We start from the raw sequence: 21,073 nt of genomic DNA, 5'->3' as shown, positions 1-21,073 counted from the left end.
TAGATTAAACTCACAAGGATTATATTACCGTAACATAATTAATTATATTAAACAAACCTAGGATTATCATCTTCATGCATCTCAGATCATGAATAAAATTTAAAATATTAAAATATTAGTTCTTTAAAGTTCATCTAGAGGACAATTTGTGTATAATTACTTTTTTTGTTTCACATATTTTACTTTTTTTTAAATAAAAATATATAATTACATAAAAAGCTCATATTCTAATTTGTTAACCAAACAGTAAAGCACAAATAACCCTAAAATAAAGGGAAAAAATATTTCTTAAACCCTACCAACTAAACGTTACCAACATAAAACAAGGTTGAAAAAACGAATTTGAGGGGTTCGTTTGTGGCAACAATCTGCCACTTCCCTCAACAGGAGGAGGTGTGTTGGCCTAAAGGCCTGTTGGGCATCTTGTCCTGTCGCAGGTTTGCGAAGTAGTGGCAACCAGCCACCCGTTCTGGTACCATAGATAAAACATACTCCTCAAGGATTTATGCTGGTGCGTTATCAGGGGAGCTCCTTGACGGGAGTGAGCACACCAACCTGAAAATTCAGTCATTTTGGCATTTAGTGTACCTCGAGGCTGCATGGATTCTTAAAAAGCCATAGTCATCGGCAACAAAAAAAAATAAAAAAAACTTGTTCAAGAAATTGTGAGATCAGACAGAAGAGTGAGCGAGCAAGGAGAGGAGAATGATAAGTAGGGGGAGAGATTGGAGAGAAGGATTTTAGGTTATGTCATATAAACATCCAAATTAATAGACCTATTTTTTATAGTTTATACTCCGGCTCCTACAAGTAAGAGTGAATTGGATAATCTTCATTTTTAAAGCATTGAAATATTTTACCAGTTTTAGGTGAGGCTAAGTTATTTTCTTTGTTAATATAATAATTTTTAGTTCTTGAACAGATAACCTCAATTATTGCCATTATTTTTAAATTTAAAACTGAAACACCGTGGTTGTCATTATAAGCTTGATATTAGATTTAATCAATGGTTGTATCTTTTATGTATTTGGTACAACAATTAATGGTGTATTCACTTTAAATTTTCTTTTAAGTTAGGCCTAATGGATGATGGCAAGTTAACTAGGGGAAAAAACTGGCAAGTTAACCAGGGCCGGTTCTAGGAATTTTTCAGAGTTAAGCGAACACCCGAATCAGCGCCACTTAGAATTCCCCCCCCCCCCCCCAAAACCATGAACATAACTTAACCGTATTTGTGAATTTTTTCCCAATAATTTTGGGAAGAATTTTTTTTAAGTTTAGGTAGAAGAATACTAACTTGCAATAAACCACTGTTTATTATTCGCAGAAATGTGACATTTATACACTTTTACTCATCATATAAACTATAGCAAAACCAAGGACACACTAAAAAAACAGTCCGTAATGTAATGTTCGTCAAGCATGACGTCACGATAGAAGACGGCAATGACGTAATGTTTGCCGTTTGTGATCAGCTGCTTGTTTTAATCTTTCCTTGGAAAATAAATAAATAAATACCTACGTCATTCATTGCCGTCTTCTATCGTGACTCTTTTGGGCTGACTGGACTCGCCACCAGATGATTTCTACAATAGTCTACTCATTGATTTGGCTTTTTTTCTTCCTCCTCCAAATTCACCTTACGCTTTCTATGATAAGTGCCAGACGGTTTCTTTTTTTCTGCCATTGTTTTCATAGTTTCGGCTCGCAATATGTTTCATTCATTCATTCAGTTTATACTTTCTTTTTATTTAATGTGCTAATTATAAATTAAACTTAAAACACTCGTAATATTTCGCTTATCAACAATCATGAATCATCAAAACAATGCCAATACGATACCGATACGGTATAGGCCTACGCCCGATTACTAGAAAAATACCGGTATGGATCATAAACATAAACAAATGACGTTTTTGGCCAGAAAATAAACATTATTTAACATTGCTTAAATGGAACTGCCAAAACATATGTTATGTTCAATGCTATTAGTATAGGATTCGGGCCAACAACGTCATTTGTTTATGTTTATGATCCATACCGGTATTTTTCTAGTAATCGTGGGCCTACGTATACAACTAAAAGAGTGCAATCCAACGTAGTGCTCTGCTCTAGGATCAGAGGCAGAAAGGAGTGAAAGAAAGGGGAAGTTTCTTGTTGTGACAAGTGGCGCTGCGCGCTTGCTTATCTCGAGCATGAGTGATTCGTGAAATGAAACCCAGCAAACGCTGGCGCTGACGCTGCCGACTGCCGAGCGTCAGCTCAGTTCAAATCGAAACTGCAAATATTGAGTTGTATTGCTGTACAAATATACAACATTTTCAAGTGCTGTTGGTACAAACAGAATAAATGCCTTTATTGTGGTGCTTTGAATACTTGAACTCTGAGCAAAAATAAACAAAATTACGTTGTTCACGTAAAAATATGTTCCGTTGGCGCCACGGCGCCACTTTTTCGTGGCGCCATATGCGGCCGCGTAGTTCGCGTATGGGTTAAACCGGCCCTGAAGTTAACTAAAACTTAAATGGTCTTGTTAAGTTGATTATTGAGGGGAATTGGCGGCTGCACTTTACTTGACGTCCTACACTCATTCGATTGTTTTTTTCGATTCGATATTTTCATTCGATATTTCGTTTGGTTAGTTAGGTTAGGTTAACCTTACCTAACTAACCAAACGATATATCGAACGAAGCAACCGATTAATCGATATTTTCATTCGAATGAGTGTAGGACGTCAAGTAAAGTGCAGCCGAATTGGCTTGGTTCTTGCCAATGTATTAAGAATAGAAACCCTTGCCGACAGACCGCCACCGCCCACCACCACCTACCACTGCTCGAGCGAACACCATTACCGCAACGATACATTGTACAGCCACTGGTCTCGGTGTTGTAGTGGATATCGCACCGGGCTGATAATTTGAAGGTAGCCGGTTCGAAACCCACCGGAGGCATTAACTTTTTGACTAGATTTTTTTCATTTCTAGGAAGTTTGGTTGGTTTGGTTAGGTTATGACAGTTAAATTAATTTAAATTTAACCTACAAACGATACGTTTTTACAGCGACAGTGATAGAAATAACAATTTCCCACACACAGTTCGGCTACGCACGGTATGATGCGTTCTGCATGGCCCGGTGGTGGGCGGTGGCGGTCTGTCGGTAACGTCTCGTATTAAGAATGGCTGGGCTATGAATGAGCATCAATAGTCAATATTTTTGAAACATCAATGTTTTTCCATCGATGTTTTGCACAACGATGGCGGGCTAAGTTATGACACTGATTTTTTTGTGGAACATCGAAGTTTTTGGTTAATTATCGAAATATCCACGTTATCAATTACAAAATGTGTTGGTTTTTGTAATAACTAAATGGAAAATTAAAATTTATTTTTGTCTTAGAAAGTAAATTTTTGTAGGCCTACCTATTAATTCTATTGAAAGCCTGATGAAATATCTTAAGTTACCTTACCTAGCTAGCAACAGCAGGTTTTTGGCCTCTTCAACAGCTCTGTGCCATCTTTCTCGGTCCTTTATCTACTCCTCTGGTAATGGACATTCTTCTCATATCCCTCCGGACTTGGTCCCACCATTGCAGCCTTGGGCATCTTAAAGGTCTTCTTCCTACATGTACAGCATCCGTCACTGTTCTTAAGACTGACTCTTTAGGTCTCCTGTAGACATGTCCTGCCCATCGAAGTCTTTGGCTTTTAATTAAGGCAGTAATATCCGGATCTTTGTAGACATAGGCCCTAATTCTTTATTTGTTCTAATCCTCCAAATTCCTTCTTCTTCAATTGGGCCATATATTCGTCTGAGAATTTTGTTTTAGAAAATTATTAGCTTCTTTTCATCTTGTTTGGTTACTAGGCCTACCCATGTTTCAGATCCGTAGGTAGGCCTAATTATAGGCAGTATAGTCTTATAGACTTTGAATTTGGTTTTACTGGATGAAATTTTACCTTAAGTACTCGCGGGGGGGGGGGGGGGTACAAAACACCCTAGCGTTCGAAATTTGGTGTTATTTCCAAACATAGGTTAGCAACGCAGACCAGTAGTTCAGTACCTTCAAGCTAGGGTGCAGGCTACCTGTCAAAATGGTTTTCGTCAGTATCCCATCGGTCTCCGAGGGGTACAGTCACGTCAAAACTCTTCTGGGATACTCAGACAACCCGCGCGATCACTTGTGCATTAGTTGCAATTTTATTGGTGTGATCCAAAGTCCCCGTGCGATCGCTAGTGTTCACTTGGTAATAGGCCTACATTATTTGTATTACCAAGTATGGGGTGTTTTCATCTCCCCACGTGAGTGTTTACGTTTTTCGTAAAAAGTGCAAGTTGCTGTATAAGGTTTTTTTTCTTTTTGCAAATGACTCTAAAAGTAATTAAGGGAAGTTGTTTATTTACATTTATTTCAATAATAAACAAGTGTTTTTGACATGCCGGTTTAAATAAATTTGTTTGCACAAAACTTGTTTGTATTATGATTTTCCCCCCAAAAAACCCTATTTTTTAGTTGTAAATTTTAGTGCAAAATGATAGCTTTTAAACCATTCCACAGACATAATATAATCTTTTAAAAATGTTATATTATCCGGGTAGTACATATGCTAGTTATTCAATATCAAACAATTTAATGACAAAATACACATTTTTTTAATACAAAAATGGTTTATATGCAAAACTTGACCAAATACACCACAAATTGCAGTTGGTAAAAGAAATATATTTTTTTACGTTGTATAATTTAAAATAAATAACTCTTTCATATTGGAACAGTAATAAACTTAAATAATGGCAAAAAATGTTATTTACCAATTATTAGTGCTAATAAAATTTATAACAAATATATAATAATGGGGTGTCAAAAACACCCATGAGTACATACGTTACTGAAACCCGTGCGAGTAGTTAAGGGGTAAAAGGTTTTGCAAGGACCAGTAACATTTGTCACCACTGAGCAGTCGTGATTTAATTTCAGTTCCTTCTGTAATATATTTAGTTCAATAATTATTCCTAGATATTTAAATTCTGTACATCGTTGGAAGGAGTAGGATTCTACTATTAGAGGAAGATTTCTTTGGGGTATATTTCGTCCTACTATTAGATGTACTTTGTTTTATTTTTGTTAATTGTTCTGCATATATTTCTTTTGCTTTCCTTGTGTGAGTTCCTGCTAAAACTTTTAAATCACTTTAATTTTCTGCCATGAGCGCAATTTCATCAGGATAAGCTAGAATTTTTATCTTTCTCCCTATCTCCAGCCCAGGTTTGAATTGGTGAACTTTTCTGATGAAATTTTGAATCCAAAATATCACGAAGGTAAGAGTGAGAGAAAATATCTACAATTTAAATATGTGCTTGTTCTTAATGCAGCCAGAATTTTCATTTGTAATAAAAAAACTTCAACGGCAGCATTCCTGCTTCAGCATAATGAATTAAGACCGGTAATTTGCCTTGCAGTTGTGAAAGAGAAACTACCGTTCCTAATCTAGAATGTCTATATATTTAGCTAGGTTCCTAAGTTAATCAGCTGACACAGAAAGCAGATAAAAAACTCAAAATGAAAAAAAACTTTTGATTATCGATTTGTTTACCTTGAAAACATCAATTTTGATGTCCTGAAAAAACATCAATGTTTTCGCGACGATTTTATCAGTACATTGATGGTCAATACCGATGTTACCTTGATATATATCGATGGTCGTTATCAATATCGATGGTGAACATTGATGTTTTCCTATCGATGCTCATCCCTAATTGGTAGCTGAGTGGTTAAAGTGCTTGCCTGACAACCAAAGTTTTGCTGGTTTGATCCTGAGAAAAGTCAGTAGCTTGTTGATGGTTCGAAACTGGACCCAAATGTCCCTGATCGTTGTGCTCTAAATAAATAATTCTGACTGATAAAACAACTTATTTTAACCAGTAACGAAGCTACACAGATCATCTAATACCATTCAACACTCATCATCCTTCATTCATATTTTGGGTTAAAATACGCACCTAGGTGGCGTCTACTAGAATAAATACTCTACTAGCAGAGTACCCGTCCTTCGTACGGGGTTGGCAAGTAAGTATGAATGCAGTTCTTTGCGTTTGCATTGTGAGAAGGACATGGTTTGAGAAAATTTGCTTCCTCAAATTTTTACGGTATGCTATAGTATTACACATCTACCATAGCCATAATGTTCTACCACTTCACCTACACAATAGAAAAAGATAGATTATTGAAAATTCGCAAAATATTACAAATTATTCATGAAATTAAAAACATAAACATAACTGTAAACAATCCTACTTTGACAGTTCTCATTGCGTATCACAGTTTTATGTTGCTGAAAAATGTAATAGTGCTGCACCCTGTGGGTAAATCTTATAAATGTGTAATGCTTTTGCATATCATAGAACCAACTCTTTTAGTTGAAACAGCTGGCTAAATTTTTTGATTCCCTTTAAATATGAAAACTCATAAGGATAACATGGGGAACTGCAGAGCCACTGGGGCAGAACCCGAAAGTATTTTTGAGATAAGAATATGCCTATATGTTAATCGGGAATGTGAGCTATCATCATGCCAAATTTTAGCCCAATCCGTCCAGTATTTTTCGCGTTTACTTGTCACAAACATACACATCCATACATTTAAACTTTCTCATTTATAATATTAGTAGGATTATGGTAGCAACTGTACCTAGTTAGACTATCTTCAGAGGATATAAAATACAAACAACAAAACAGCCGACTGTAAAAAAACCTTTCCTGTAAGCTGACATTAAATACCACCTGTCAATGATGATTATAGCCTATGAAAAAGAATGTTGGCTACTCTACTTACATTTAATCAACTTACACTTATATTGAATTAACCAATCTACCAGAGTGTAGTATAAAGTTTTTAATTTGTTTCAGGTGAAACACAAGAACTCAGGCACTGAATAACGACGCGGGAAACAAAATAAATATTAGGCTAATTTAAAAAATTTAGTTTTTCCGGCAACTATAATTAGTATGCTATTGGGGTTAAATAAAGACATTCAACTTAATTTAGACGATTCCCATAGCCTATTGTCATCCGGAAAGGGAATAAACACAATGATCAAAAGAACGTTTTAAATTGTTATACTTTCCAAATTTAAACAAAACTGGGTTCAAACTTTAGTAAATAGAAATTTATTTTTAAATGTTCTTTACTTTGGTTACTCTTTGTCAAATCATTCCTGTAATCAAATTTCTATCTGAAAGAATATCGATAACTAGTAAATATTGTGCAAATGTTGGCAATACAGATATGTCCTGATAAGTAAAACTAGTTTTTTTACCAACAGTTATTAATTATGAATCACAACTTAATGTGCAACAGAATTCTCTGCTGTTTTAGATTAAGATTTTATAACTTTTCTAAAACGCTTGCCACAAAATATGAAACCCACACTTTATCGCAGTTTAGTCCTACGACAAGCAATTTTCCCAAAAGATTTCACTGTTCACCTGAAAGGTTTAACGAGGAATCAATAGAAGAGACTGGGGAACCAGAAGACTTGCTTTCACCTCAAAAAAGTATCATCTTGGAGGACTACTCTGAACAGTTCCGCAACACACTTTATCCAGAGTCAGACGATCCGTTGATATCTCAGTTGAAATCCTGTGATTCAATAAAGGACCTTTTCTCCACTGTAAATAGACATAAAGGAACTTTGACTCCATCACACTACTGTCAAGTATTGCTAGTTTTGTACGATATACTTCATGTCAACAATTGTCTCACATTTGGGGCCATTGTGGCTAACCTACCTGAGAGTATAAAAAGTGAACTACCTGAACCTCTCTCTTCAGTTATCTTAAACATATTAGACGTCATAAAGGATAATGTAGACCGACTGAGTGCCGATGAACTTGTTTGTTGTTTATTGTACTCAAAAAGATTGGGCGTAGACATAAAACACCCATCAGTCCAAACTATTTTGACAAAAATTGACCACATGTTACTAAACCAAGATGCTGAATCGTTTTCAATATCTGCTTTATCAAGACTAACAGTTGTATTGGACAATCGAAATGAATTGTGGACGAAATTGTTTCTAATCAAAACATTACCACTTATTCATAGTCACTTTGGTAAGTACTGTACAATCTTAATTTTTAACTTAGTAAGTTAATACATTTTAACTAGTTAAAATTATACGTTAATATCCTAATTTCTCCAACTCTGCTTTTCAGTGCTTACAATTTATGTACTGGTAACACTAGTTATGGAGTGATTGATTAATATTTTAGTCTAAATGAGACATCTCAAAAAGAAAAATTAGTTTATCGATAAACCTTCTCCTAAGGGCTTGAATCTTAGTTAAAGAGTTTTATTTTACCACATTTAAATATTAAAATTTAATATTACATAATGTAACAGCTGATTAATATTTAATACGAACCAGCTGTTACATTTGTTTTCATTCATAGGCGTTTCTTTACTTTTTCTCCGAGTTTACCTTTTGATTCCTATAGATTTTCCATTAACATGAAGGCATAAATTTCCATTACAAAGTTATTAGTTTTGATTCTGACACCCAGCCGATTGCAAATGCACAAACCAGATCTTCATTGAAATGAACAATAATAAGTACAATTCAGCAAATTTGCCGTGTGGATTCTCTACTGGTGATTGCAGGGTAACATGGTTGCCACCCGTCCCGATTCTTTTGGGACAGTCCCAATTTCGGTCCCTTGTATATTAATATATTGTCACTGTTTTATTGCAGACAGATGTAGGAATGCTGATGAGTTTAAAGCACTCACAATCAGCATGCTGTCAACAGTGAGTTATCTGAGAGAAGAATTACTCATGGATTATGAAGCACTAACTGAAGAGTTTCTACGGAAAGGAATAATAACTAAAGAGAATCGGTCAGTGATTGTTAAAGCCATTATGCTGTTAAACCATGTATATTACCATCCTGCTGCTCGGCATATGACGTACAAACTTCTTCACATGCTACATGGCCAGTTTCATGAAATGTTTCTCCCCCATCTTTCAGAAATTCAAAAGGTACTTTTTGACAAGTTAACTGGTAATGTTTAGCTCAAATAACCATTTCCCCCAACCTGTCCTTATGTAACATTCATTTATCGGTTTTATAGTAGTTAAACACGTTCGCTGCAATGGACGTCCCGGAACGTCAGTGGGACCATGGCGCCAGGAGCTAGAAACGTTCCGGCACGTCACCGTTCATTGTTGTTAAATGTTTCCATGGATCAGCCTGCTCATCACGAGCGTCCTATATTTCTTTGCAGCTCGTGGGGACGTACTTTTATGACAATAGTTTCCCAAAATCACCACCAGGGTCGTTTGAACAGTGCTTTGTCCCACCTCTTTTCTGCTAGATAGCAACACTACTTTAGGAACTGCAACCTGGGTAGTGCTGCTATCTATCAGAACCGCTTAGTACTATGTCCAAAACCAGTTTTATTGCAGAACCTTGCTTTCCAGTATTAACTACTGTTGTTTTTACTGTAATTCAGCGGGGATGTTACGCAGCGAGCCCTAGTTTAGCTCCTGGCACAGTCGCGGCATCTAGCAGTTGGCAGCGAACGGGTTAAAACAATAATTATACAGTGAAAATGGTTATTGTGTTTGAACTGTTTTTAATTTCAAAATCTATCATTGAAATTAAATATTGTTTTATTATAGTTCCTAGTTCCAGAGCCTAGTCATGGCCCTACCAGAAAAACAGGCCATGCTGCAGGATCCATGACGTCACACTTGTGGATACATTCACTGCCATATCCCTTATGTTTTAGGTAAATAAGCTAGCTGTTTGTCAGATTTTTACGGTAAGATTTTAGTACAACTACCCACCACAGTGACTTAGTGTTGCGATGCAGCATGGCCTGTTCTTCTAGTGGGGCCTTGGCCTAGTTTGTGTTCTCTTGGTTAAAATTAGGAGTTTTATTGTTTTGTGGTTACAAATTATATTATATCAAACATTTATTTTTCAAGCAAACCTATAACCTATATCCACCTATACTAATCCAGTATAGTGTCTGAAATAAATTATGATGATATGAGTGTAAAAATTATGGATTAGATTGAAGTACTCTACGTAGATTGAAGTCATAGTACTGACTACCTACATTAAAAGTATTTTTCAGTATTTATTATATTTCTATTTGCAGTATTTGTTATCAAATAAATACTGCTCTTTCTGATTTGCCAATTACGAATCATTAAGTTATTATTGACTAATTTTTTTTTAAGGTTCTACAGCAGCAAAAAGAACCGCATGACACCATTATGTTGTTAAATAATTTCAAGAAAAAGTCAACATTTTTACCAAAGCATGATGATGCAAATTTACATTTCTACCTACCTTTGTTGAATTTATCTACAGATGCCAAAGGATCTCAATTTATGAAGGTAAGCATTAGAAATACGTGGATGAAAATCTACATTCAAGATGAATTTTAAAACCTAATAGGGGAGACTTCCGCAGAGAACCTACGATATAGTATCGGATGAATAGTGATATATATAGTTTTTTAATCCGGTTCGATAATAACATTGGAATGATTTAACCCTTTGCGGTCGAATGGCGAGTATAGGTCGCCGCCCGCCATTTTGCTGACTGCTCAAAAATGGCTACCTACAAGGACCAAAAAAATCAAAAAAGTTAATTTTTTTGGTCGAATGGCGAGTATAGGTTGCTGGGCGCAATTTTCCTGGCTGATTGAATGGCAAGCTAAATTCGCCAGAAAATGTGGAAAAAATTCGACCTCAAAAAGGGTTAAATAAATTTTAACATATGATTTTTAAATAAAAACAAAAACAATAACATTGACGAATCTTTTCATTTCTTATATCCCTTGTTTCCTATCAAATAGTTTATTCATCTTATTCCTTTCACCTTAAAATCGGTTTCATAAGAGAAAAGGCATATGGGGAAGCCAGGTCAGGCTTTATGAGGATTTGTGACTACGTCCTTTGAAGGTAGGTTGGATTAAGTAAGTTAAAGTGTAGGTTATATGCAATCGGTTTGTTTATTGATGTTACACCCATATTGTTTTTTTATCTTTTGGGATAGCATTTTTGAAATTGTCTCGTCATTTAATCAACAATTACAAAAGATAAAATCAATATGGGTGTAATATCAATAAATAACCCGATCGCCTATAACCTACACTTTACCTTCTTAATCTAACCTAACTTCAAAACACTTAATGCAGCCACGGATCCGCATAAACCCCGACCTGACTTCCCTACATGCCTAAATAAGATCATTCATTCATTGTTTCATTTTCAACTGAAGTAGATCCGTATCACTACTTCTTGTTCCTTGGTGTGGTGTGTGATTTGCCCCGCGTTAAGAAAGTAGTTCCATCTATTTCCGCACCTTGAAAAATGTTTTAAAGTTATTTTATTGTTTATTAGGATCGTGAAGATTTAGAAGAAAAAACCAGAAGTTCAAAAATACACATTATTAACTAGTAAACTTAAACAAACCAATTTGAAATTCGATAGTTACAATAGAAAAAAAAGATTATAATCGATATATCAAAACGAACATCGAAACAAACAAGTTTCGTTATTTATCGTTATTCATCTGATAATATAACGTAGGTTCTTTGCGGAAGTCTACCCCCTTAATATTCATCAAACTGTTTTTGGCTCGTGTAAATAGAGAATAGGGGGTAATGAAACATATTGAAAGTATGAAAAATAAATAGGCTGTAGGAGAAGAAATGTAAAAAAATGTTTTAGAGCGCAAAACAATTTTATAATTGTTAAATTGCAGTTAAATTTAGAATTTAAAACAGTTATAACAAGGATCAACAAAAAATCTGTTTAATTTTTTTTTCACAATTTTATTTACAATCTGTTCATTTTTAGAACATTTAGCAAATACAATAACAACTTTTAATAAAACGTTAGTTAATCTCTGTCCATTGACAGAGCTAACTTAAAAATATTTCAATGAAAAAATAAATGTTTAATTGAGTTACTTTTTATACAATCTTAAATACCCAAATGAAACTTTGTTTTTGGTACAACTGGTGTGCCTAGCAAAAAATTGTCCATTGTCCGCAAATGAAGATATTTTGTGTTAAACTTAAAAACAAGGTTTTAGTTAAGTTACACACCCAACGATGGAGTGACCTTCAAAACTGCTGTAGTGCAGTATTACCACTGATTGTGAAGCCAGGAAGGACCAAATATATGTTTATGTAAAAATTCTCATTATGTGGGTAAACACAATTAAAACTTAAACATAACTAATATCCAATCAAACGTTTATGATTGTTATTGACTGTTGGTGTGATATCGCCAATTGTTTGTTCAGGAATTGATAGCGAAAAGCAACAATCTTGATATTCTACTGAACCTCCAAACCCACCTGACAACTGCAATGCCTGATGTTTGCAACATGTTCTGGTCTAAAGTGGCAGAGATGTTGGGGTCATCAACTCCATTAGACGTCTCAACACTCATAAGAATCCTCTTCAGGTAAATTAAAACTCTTCTTCGCTTTACAAACTCTTTATATCCTATCATGTGTCAACCTACAAATACTTCGGTGTTGTAATCTATCCTTTGTCAAACCTCATGATCTTATTCTAGCTGATCTACTTATGATTTTTTGTTGCATACATCTAAAAAAATTTTGTTATGGAAAATTAAGAAAAGAAAATTAAGATAGTTTTTGAGCATAAATCTATAAACTGTGTTTGGCTATTTCTATAAAGAATACAAGGGCTATCCAGGAAGTAAATTGTGTTTGTATCGACAATGGGTAGAGCTACAATGGCTGTTTAAAATATCTGCCATTAAAATCAAATAGTCGGCAAATCGAACACAAGAATTTCTGAAATCTTTCAATTGGGAGTTATTTCCTTATTCACCATACAGTCTGGACCTTGCAGTGAGTGACTACCACTTGTTTCCTTGAATAAAGAATTGGTTGGCGAAGAGTGTTTCAATAAGGATACACAGGAACAAGAAGTAACGAGTTGGTTGAAGAACAAGCAACGGCATTTTATGAGGATGGAATTGTCAAACTCATTCATCACTATAAGTTTGCAAATTGTAATGGCAACTTTAATGTAAACCATTATTTACGTGAAGCTTTTAACTTTGTTAAGTATACTTTGTTTACTTTTAATTCCAAAATGCAGTCTACTTTCTAGCTAGCCCTCATATTATGTGATATTAGTATCCAATAAATATTGTTTAAGACTGAGCGTTTTGTTCTTGTATGATTATCCATAATATTGTTGTTCATCTTTTTAACGTAGGTACTTGAACTTCTCCAATCGCATGGTGACGTACCACCACCGTCAGTTTGAGTCTGTGGCTCTACTATTGGCTGCTAGAGAGCTAGTGGATGGCACGACTGTGATGCAGCCTAAGAAGTTTGCGCTCCTTGCCTACTTTGTGTTGACAGTGGATACTGATAGTGGAGTGGCCAGTCTGTCTAACGATGTTTTGTCTCGTCTTCTTGTTGTCATTAGTCAGCTGGACATCCTCAGTTGTAAGTGGGTTTCCAAGGGCATTGGTGACCGACTTCGCAAGAGCAAGGACGTCCATTTGCTGGTAACTTTTTTTAACAATAATAGATTTACAATCTGTTAGCGAATTTACCATATATGGAAAAGCTATAAACGTTGGTCTCATGGTAAAACCTAGGGCCTAGGATAGCTTTACTTTTTCATTCTTATGACACCAGTGATTAAACGTACCATCCGTTCAAATTCATATAGATATAAATACTAGCAGAGTACCCGTCCTTCGTACGGGGTAGGCGTATAAGTATAAAATGCTTATCTCATGTAAAATAAGTAGACTGTTGTAGTTTTCTTGTTTATAGATATATTTTGATAAAATTTTGTAAATTTTTCAATTAATACCGGTGAAGCTATTAACTGTTTACTAAAAAACACACTTTATTATGTTCATTTTAGAAGCAAACCTTAGTAGGCTACTTGTTAAACCTAATGTTATAAAAAAAAGAATAAATCTGACAAGTTTAAGGAAATATTTTACTGAAAATGCGATCAAGGAATTGTAAAGGCCTATTTGTTTTTCACATTAATTTTTTTTTTCTCTCACAAAAGATATTTTTTTCTACGCCCGTGGCATTTTGTAACTTGTTGCATATCACGATGCTTTTAAAATTTATATAATTAGTTTTGATTAAATAGTTAGTATGTATTAGTTTTTAGCGAATTTCCCATATAGGGAATAAGCTATTACCGTAGGTCTCATGGTAAGATCTGCACCCGGGACCGATTTAGTTTTTCGTTTTGAGGTCCCCAGAGGCCAAAAACACCATCCGTTCAAATTCATATATATATATATATATATATATTTATATATGTGTCCGTTAGCGCGATAACTCGAGCAAAAATGGTCCGATTTTGATGAAATTTGGTATAAACGTGTAAACCTACATTTATTTGAACGAGTTCGCGAACCAGCATGATTGGACTATGGGAACAGGGGTTTATGGGGGGTTTTATGGGGTAAAAGTGGGTTTTTATAATTTTTCACCCTGAAAACATAACATTTTGCAATTTCTTTCTAAACCATTTTGTAGAGCTCAAAAAAACAAATAATTTAGTATATTGAAGCATTGTTGCATGCCTAACGGTTACGGAAAAATCGCAAAATAATGTAAATTTAAAATTACCATGTTATTCTTATGGAGAATAAATACAGTGTTTGTAGCTTGCTTGTGTATGGACATATATTAATGAAATTTTGAAATTTTGTTTACTTCATACTGAACTATTAATATCTCAATAAAAACCCCCTATTTTCTTCCCTGTAGCAGCAAACCTAAGTACTCATCTATCTATCTATATATTAATAGGCAAGCATGTTTCTTTAAAACCTTTTTTCTCAGCTCGTGTGCATCGTAGGGAAAATCTACGCATACCGTTGGAAAGCTATTTTCCTGTAGGTGTGCAGAACCCCTTTATAAATTTAAATAGGCTCAAAGATAAGCACAAAAAATGAGTTTAAAAATTTGAAAAAATTAACATGGATCTTATGCGTTGCTATGCTGGTTACGAAATAACAACGAAATATAAACAGAAAATCAAAACAAATGGAAGAAACTCCAATCACATGTTTTATTTACAGTGTGGGGTGAAAATAGATAAGTTAGTACATTACATATTTTTGGTCGAGTTTCGACCACTGGACGACCTCTCGTACTTATTTAATACGCAAGCACGATTTTTGTGACAATTACTCCTCCGAAACTACTGAACCGATTGACACGTTTTTGTTGTCATTGGAAAGAGCGTAACTTGAAGTTGTGCAGGAAACTTTCTTTTTAGGTAAATAATTAGCGAGTGAGGCCCTAGGGCCCTTTAAAGTTTCGTATTCCTCCATAAGATTAACATGGGAAACAAACATTGTTTTGAAACTCCAGCTGTTGTCAGAAATTAAATATTAAATTATTCGTTTCCATGGAAGCATGAGAAAATTCACAATGTTTACATTTGCTTTGACATTTTATTGTAAACAACCAGAACTGTCGAATTTCTACTTCACAAATTCCGACAGCTGATCCAAAAAAATGTATTTTCCTTTGACCATGTAAAACAACTATTTTTTAATCTTAAACTTTTGGATAGATTATTTATTATAAATCTATTTCAATGATTATGAAACAGATTTTTCCCGTTGCGAAGCAAAAATTAATAGTGAGAAGAAGAGCATATGTAAAACAGTCAATGTGTAAATTATCTATGTTGTATTAAAAATGTGTTTAGTTTTGGATGTTGGTTTGTGTTGAATGATATCGGTTATTAGTTATTGCATTTTTATTCTAAGGATTTGGCATATGAGTAAGCCTATGATAAATAACACCATTTAAGAGTTCTGCCAGTTTTTGCCTAACTCTATCCTGTAGAGTTTAAAGTAGCCTACACCTTATTGTCTACATATTGGCTAAACAACTTAGGTACGGTACTTTATAAAAGCTGACAGCCTTTTTACGTTAACTTAATGTAAGCTTACCTTTTCCCGTACATGGGAAGATTGATTGTTAAAAATTAACCCTTTAAACTGGAATAGGACTGTCATGTAAATAGTGAGTATTTCCTTTAGTTAATAATCTTATAGTTGACTCTTTTAAAATCATCAGAAATTATGACTGTTATTAGTTTTTAAACAAGTTATTTGTTTATAAATAACTCCTGTACTTCTTTGCAATTGCTCGATTTCGAGCAACATGTACACTAGTTAATATTAATGATGTTTAAATAGGAAATAAATCTGACAATTTTAAGGGAACAATTTAGTGGAATTCCAGCTGTGTATATGGAAATTCGCTTAGTCTGCAGGTTTGCTGCGGCGGGGGTATTTGTTTTTATAGTAGTATAATTAGTTTTTATAACTAGTATTAAATACTGTGGAATTTGAAGTTGTTCTCCAGGGATGAATACCATAAGTCTCTTATACAGGTTTCAATAAAATGTACAAATTCTGTGTAGTTTGTTTTACCCAGATCATTTTGAATTAAAACCATTAGCCAATCTAATTTGTTTATTTTCAAGTAAAAAAATGAAGTCTCGTGTTCAAAATGTGGACATATTGTGTTTAAAGATTATGAAGTTGACATCAGCCAAAAACTTCTAACATTCATAATGAAATTTGGAAAAAGGGTTAATGACAATAAATGTTTTAGTTACAGTTGGATACTGCCATGAACGAGCAAATCAAGGAACTATCGAAGACTATAAATCCTGGTTCTATAAAATACTATAACACAATTCTGAGGTCGTTTATTAGTAGAAAACAATCAGTAGAGAGTGATCTAATGCGGGATGCGATCAACAGGTAATGTGTAAACACTTTGAAAATTTTTTAATAGCTAAAATCGAGTAATTATCCTGACATATTAATGCGTAGTGTTTATTTTATTAATTTTTTTCTTATCTCCATGTTATTTATTATTTTTTTTTTTTGTAAGGATCCATCTAAACCCTCCCCTAAAGCTTGTTACTATCTTACGTTGAACTTTTGTTAAGTACCATCACTAATTTTTAGCACCATTTTATTATAATGTGATGGACTGCATTTGTGACAGAGATGCATAGAATTTAACTATATTGGCTTAACAATTACGTAAGTAATATAGTCTCATATAATTACACCAGATTATAGGCTACTAGGTATATTAATTTGTGCAGTTCTAAATATCAGCCTCTGTTGCAGATGGCGAATGCTGGACTGGAGTCGGTTGACGTCAAGATCCCTGCGTAACCTGGTATACAACCTTGATATTTCGAATGTTCTCATACCTCAAGTGGTTGAGCGGATGGTGGATTACTGTCTGAACAACGATGCTTACGTGACGGCAGGCACGGTGGGCAAGTTGTTGCATATGTGTTACCATCTGGGATACACACCAACACATGTGGACGCGTTGTGTGGCCTCAGTGCCGACCTGGCCACTAGGTAATATTTTTGAGATTGTGACATTACGTAAATTGTTGTCAAAAAGTTATAAGAAGTTCTTCAATTACTTTGTTTGATTTAATTTAAATCAAACGTGTGTTTAGTACGAGGTACGTTTGAAAAGTAAGTTCCGCTTTGAAATAAAAAATAACGAATACAGATATAGAAAAGAAATTAGTTTTAAAAAATCTACAACCCTTGCCCTATTTTTTGACATACCGGTAACTCACTTGATTTTTCAGGCACTTGTACAACTTTGAGTATACCTTCCTCATGGAATATTACCGCCTGTTTAGTTAACCATTTGGTAACACGTTCTTTCAGCTGTTCATTACTGTTTAAACATTGACTGCCAAGAAAAGTCTTCACATGCGGAAAAAAATGAAAATCGTCCGGAGCAAGGTTGGAGGATGGTCAAACACGTCCTAGCCAAAGCCCCGAAGAAGTGTCTTCAACAAACTTTGTGGTGTGTGGTCACACACACACACACACATTGTCGTGAATGAAAGCCACTCCTTTTGTGAGCATTTTTCGGCGCTTATTCTGTATTGCGCGGCTTGAGCGTCTCGCAAAAAACATCTTTATTGATTGTTTGGCCTCGTGACTTTTGCCAGGGAAGTTGTGTGCATCCATTTTATTGAACGATTGGTTTCAGGGGTATCATAAGTAAAGCAACCCAATTTTTGTCTCCCGTGACTCTCTGCGATAAAATTTTATTGCTATCCTCGTCATAACAAGTCAAGAAATCAAGTGCACTGCCATCCAGCGGTTTTTGTACCGTTCAGAAAAAACTTTAAGCACCCAACTTGCACAAAGTTAAAGAAAATCCAGTTTTCCAGTTGTCGGTGAATGTCAATTGCTTTAACAAATCACCGATCATTTCAAAATCGGCTGGATTCTCAATTAATTCAGCCATTACAATCAAGTGCTACAAAGTGTACGACAACAATAACAAGTTAAAAAGGGCGCCATTTCCTTCTGGTAGACACAGATTAACTGCTGTGCATGCGCTGAACTGCGATCGCAGCGCTACTGCGAAGAATAGTGGAAAGGAAACGGAACTTACTTTCCAAACGTACCTCGTATTATAAACAATAAGTGGCTACTGCTTTTTCTGTGTTTGACCCAAAGAACGCAAAAACTACTGAACCATTTGAGCTAAAACTTAACTAGGGTCTACAGGCCAGACTTAATTTCTTTGGGTCAGTTACAAATTTTGCCCTTTGGATCTCAGAATGAAATAGTGTCTTAATTTATAAAAATATAAATGTAATATTACAATCTGTTTATACAATTTATTCTACATTATCTCCCTCAACTTTTAACATCTTCCATGGTCACAGCAAAGTTGAAAACCTCATCTGCAATCACAGTAAACCTGTTTCGCAGTGTGTGAAACACATAGAAGCTGAATGATTATATAACCGAGCTGAGCTTTCATTTGTGCAATCGCAGAAAGCAAAAATTTTGCCACGATTCAGGTTACTTTCATTAAAGTAACCTGAATCGTGGCAAAATTTTTGCTTTCTGCGATTGCAAAAATGAAAGCTCAGCTCGGTTATATAATCATTCAGCTTCTATGTGTTTCACACACTGCGAAACAGGATTCCTTTGGTTCTTTTATATTCCAAATCCAAGTGAAGACTTTTGATGGTAATGGCTTTTCCATGTACTCCATAACTTGTATCTCAATAATCTTGCGCCTTAAGGTACCCGTATTATAAGTTATTAGTATCCTAAGAGGCTAGATGAATAATAAAACCATTGTTTATTATTATTTCTAAATAATGTATAATGTTTTCACCAAACTGTATACCGTATACTTGTTGCAGGGACGAGGTATCATTGAATGGATTGAGTATCCTGCAAGTAGCTCTAGCTCTAAGTTACTTCGACCGTCTACCAACCTCCCTCATTAAAATAATCTTCACAGTTGACTTCCTCGAAACATTGGATAATGAAATCAAACATTGCTTTGCCAAAGTAAGTTAGATTCCTCTCTGTATACTATTTTTGTTTAGTCATTGTTGTGGCTTGCCCCTGAACTAGTAAGACAAATATATATAGTGGTTTATTTACCTTTTCTTTCGTCCAAGTTCAAAGATAGTTGCATCATCTACAATCATGTTTTCGAAGCTAGTTGTGTCATGGTCACGTAGTTAGCAAGTCGAGAAGTGTCTTTTTGTAGTCGGTCCCTTGGACGTCGTCATCTTACACTAACACAAACATAAACACAAACGTACATTATTACAGTAAAAATAGAAAAATGGTTCTCGGATTCATGGGACGAAAGTAAAGGTGAATAAACCACTATTTTTGTTTGGATCTATTTGTAGAGAGAGACTTTTGAATGGTCGAACTAGTGATGTGTCAAAACCAAACCTTAAATTCAAAACCCTTTGAAAAAAATAAATTTGTTATTTTTGGGAATCGATACTAAACTGCCAAAATAACCACAACATCATTTAGCCTAGATTCCAGTGTTCTCCCATAGCCAGGTTTCATGTAGCCAGATTCTCTGTGTTCTTGAATAAATAGATATCTGAGAGCTGCAATGCAGTCTTACAACTCAGCATTCAAAAGTAACTCTAACATATCCTGTGCTACCACTATTTATTTTTCATCCAGTTTCACTAAAGATCTCCAGTTTTACTCAGTCGTTATTTTGTAAGATTCATACCAAAGAAACATATTCTGGCCTATGCAATTCAGTCATAGGTAGCGGACAATGAAATGAAATGTGTTTATTGTCTTGTGAATTTATACAAATTATTGACAATGTCCGAAAAACTGCTAAAACTAGCATAGTCAGTTAATGAATACAATATACAATATCTACAAGAATACTACACACAAGGAGACATGTTACAATACATACTTTAATATTACAACCAAATAATCTTATTGTTCAGAAAAATGCAAGGCATTTAGAATAATGAAAGTTATTAAACCCCATAACCAACTAAATCCAACAGTAATTTGGTAAATTTGCTAGCTCTACTTAAAAATTAATAAAAGGCATTCAAAAAAATCTTTTAGAGAATAAAAAGGGTTGTTCAAAAGCCATTTGTAGAATTTAGATTTAAAAGTTTTATTAGGATATTTTGTTATTAAATGTATTAGCTTGTTGTATATTTTAAGTGAGATTACAATATGACTTTTAAGAGTTTTAGACAGTCTAAAAAAATCTATGGTAGCAACGTTTTTATTCCTTGTATTATGAACATGAGAATTTTGTTTGATAAGGTTGGGATTTTGTAGAATATATGATACAGAGTCAAATATATAAATGTTAATTACTGTTGGAATTTGTAGCTGAATGAACAGGGGTTTACAGTGTTCCTGTTGGGGTTCACAAGATATGATTCTAACTAACTTCTTTTGTAAGACTAAAATTTCCTCTATCCTACTGCAATTTCCGTAAAAGATAATATTGTATCTGAAAATGGATTGGAAATAAGGAAATAAGTAGGCTGTTTTAATATAATTTTGATCTATACAATGTATTAGTTTAGTTATAAGACAAATTACCCTTGAAAGCTTAGAACTTATGTAATCTATATGATCTCCCCAAGAAAGGGTCTTATCCAGATAAATACCAAGAAATTTAACATTGTCTA

General features: G+C 34.5%; 1 protein-coding gene across 5 annotated transcripts in view; it reads left to right on the top strand.

The window, feature by feature from the left end:
• The first annotated feature begins 703 nt into the window (after positions 1 to 703).
• LOC128986816 (FAST kinase domain-containing protein 1, mitochondrial-like) overlaps positions 704 to 21,073 on the top strand; it is a 39,255-nt gene continuing 18,885 nt past the window's right edge. For 2 of the 5 annotated variants that reach the window (XR_008490158.1, XM_054407353.1), the window contains exons 1-9: positions 711 to 869; positions 6,905 to 8,110; positions 8,749 to 9,035; positions 10,245 to 10,403; positions 12,325 to 12,488; positions 13,277 to 13,574; positions 16,681 to 16,832; positions 17,211 to 17,453; positions 19,286 to 19,436. Coding sequence is in view for 4 of the 5 variants with exons in the window: in XM_054407353.1 (XP_054263328.1) it covers positions 7,330 to 8,110; positions 8,749 to 9,035; positions 10,245 to 10,403; positions 12,325 to 12,488; positions 13,277 to 13,574; positions 16,681 to 16,832; positions 17,211 to 17,453; positions 19,286 to 19,436 (2,235 nt within the window). In the remaining variant the exon portion in view is untranslated. Of the gene's footprint in view, positions 870 to 6,904; positions 8,111 to 8,748; positions 9,036 to 9,707; positions 9,788 to 10,244; positions 10,404 to 12,324; positions 12,489 to 13,276; positions 13,575 to 16,680; positions 16,833 to 17,210; positions 17,454 to 19,285; positions 19,437 to 21,073 lie in introns of those variants that run through there. The other 3 variants (XM_054407351.1, XM_054407352.1, XM_054407354.1) reach the window with 3 other exon arrangements.

The sequence above is a fragment of the Macrosteles quadrilineatus genome, unplaced genomic scaffold, assembly GCF_028750875.1.
Source record: "Macrosteles quadrilineatus isolate MER2022 unplaced genomic scaffold, UCM_ALF_1.0 Scaffold_2__2_contigs__length_208266976, whole genome shotgun sequence".
NCBI lineage: Eukaryota > Metazoa > Arthropoda > Insecta > Hemiptera > Cicadellidae > Macrosteles > Macrosteles quadrilineatus.
Note: the sequence above shows the minus strand (reverse complement) of the source record. Positions and strands in the feature narration are given on the sequence as shown.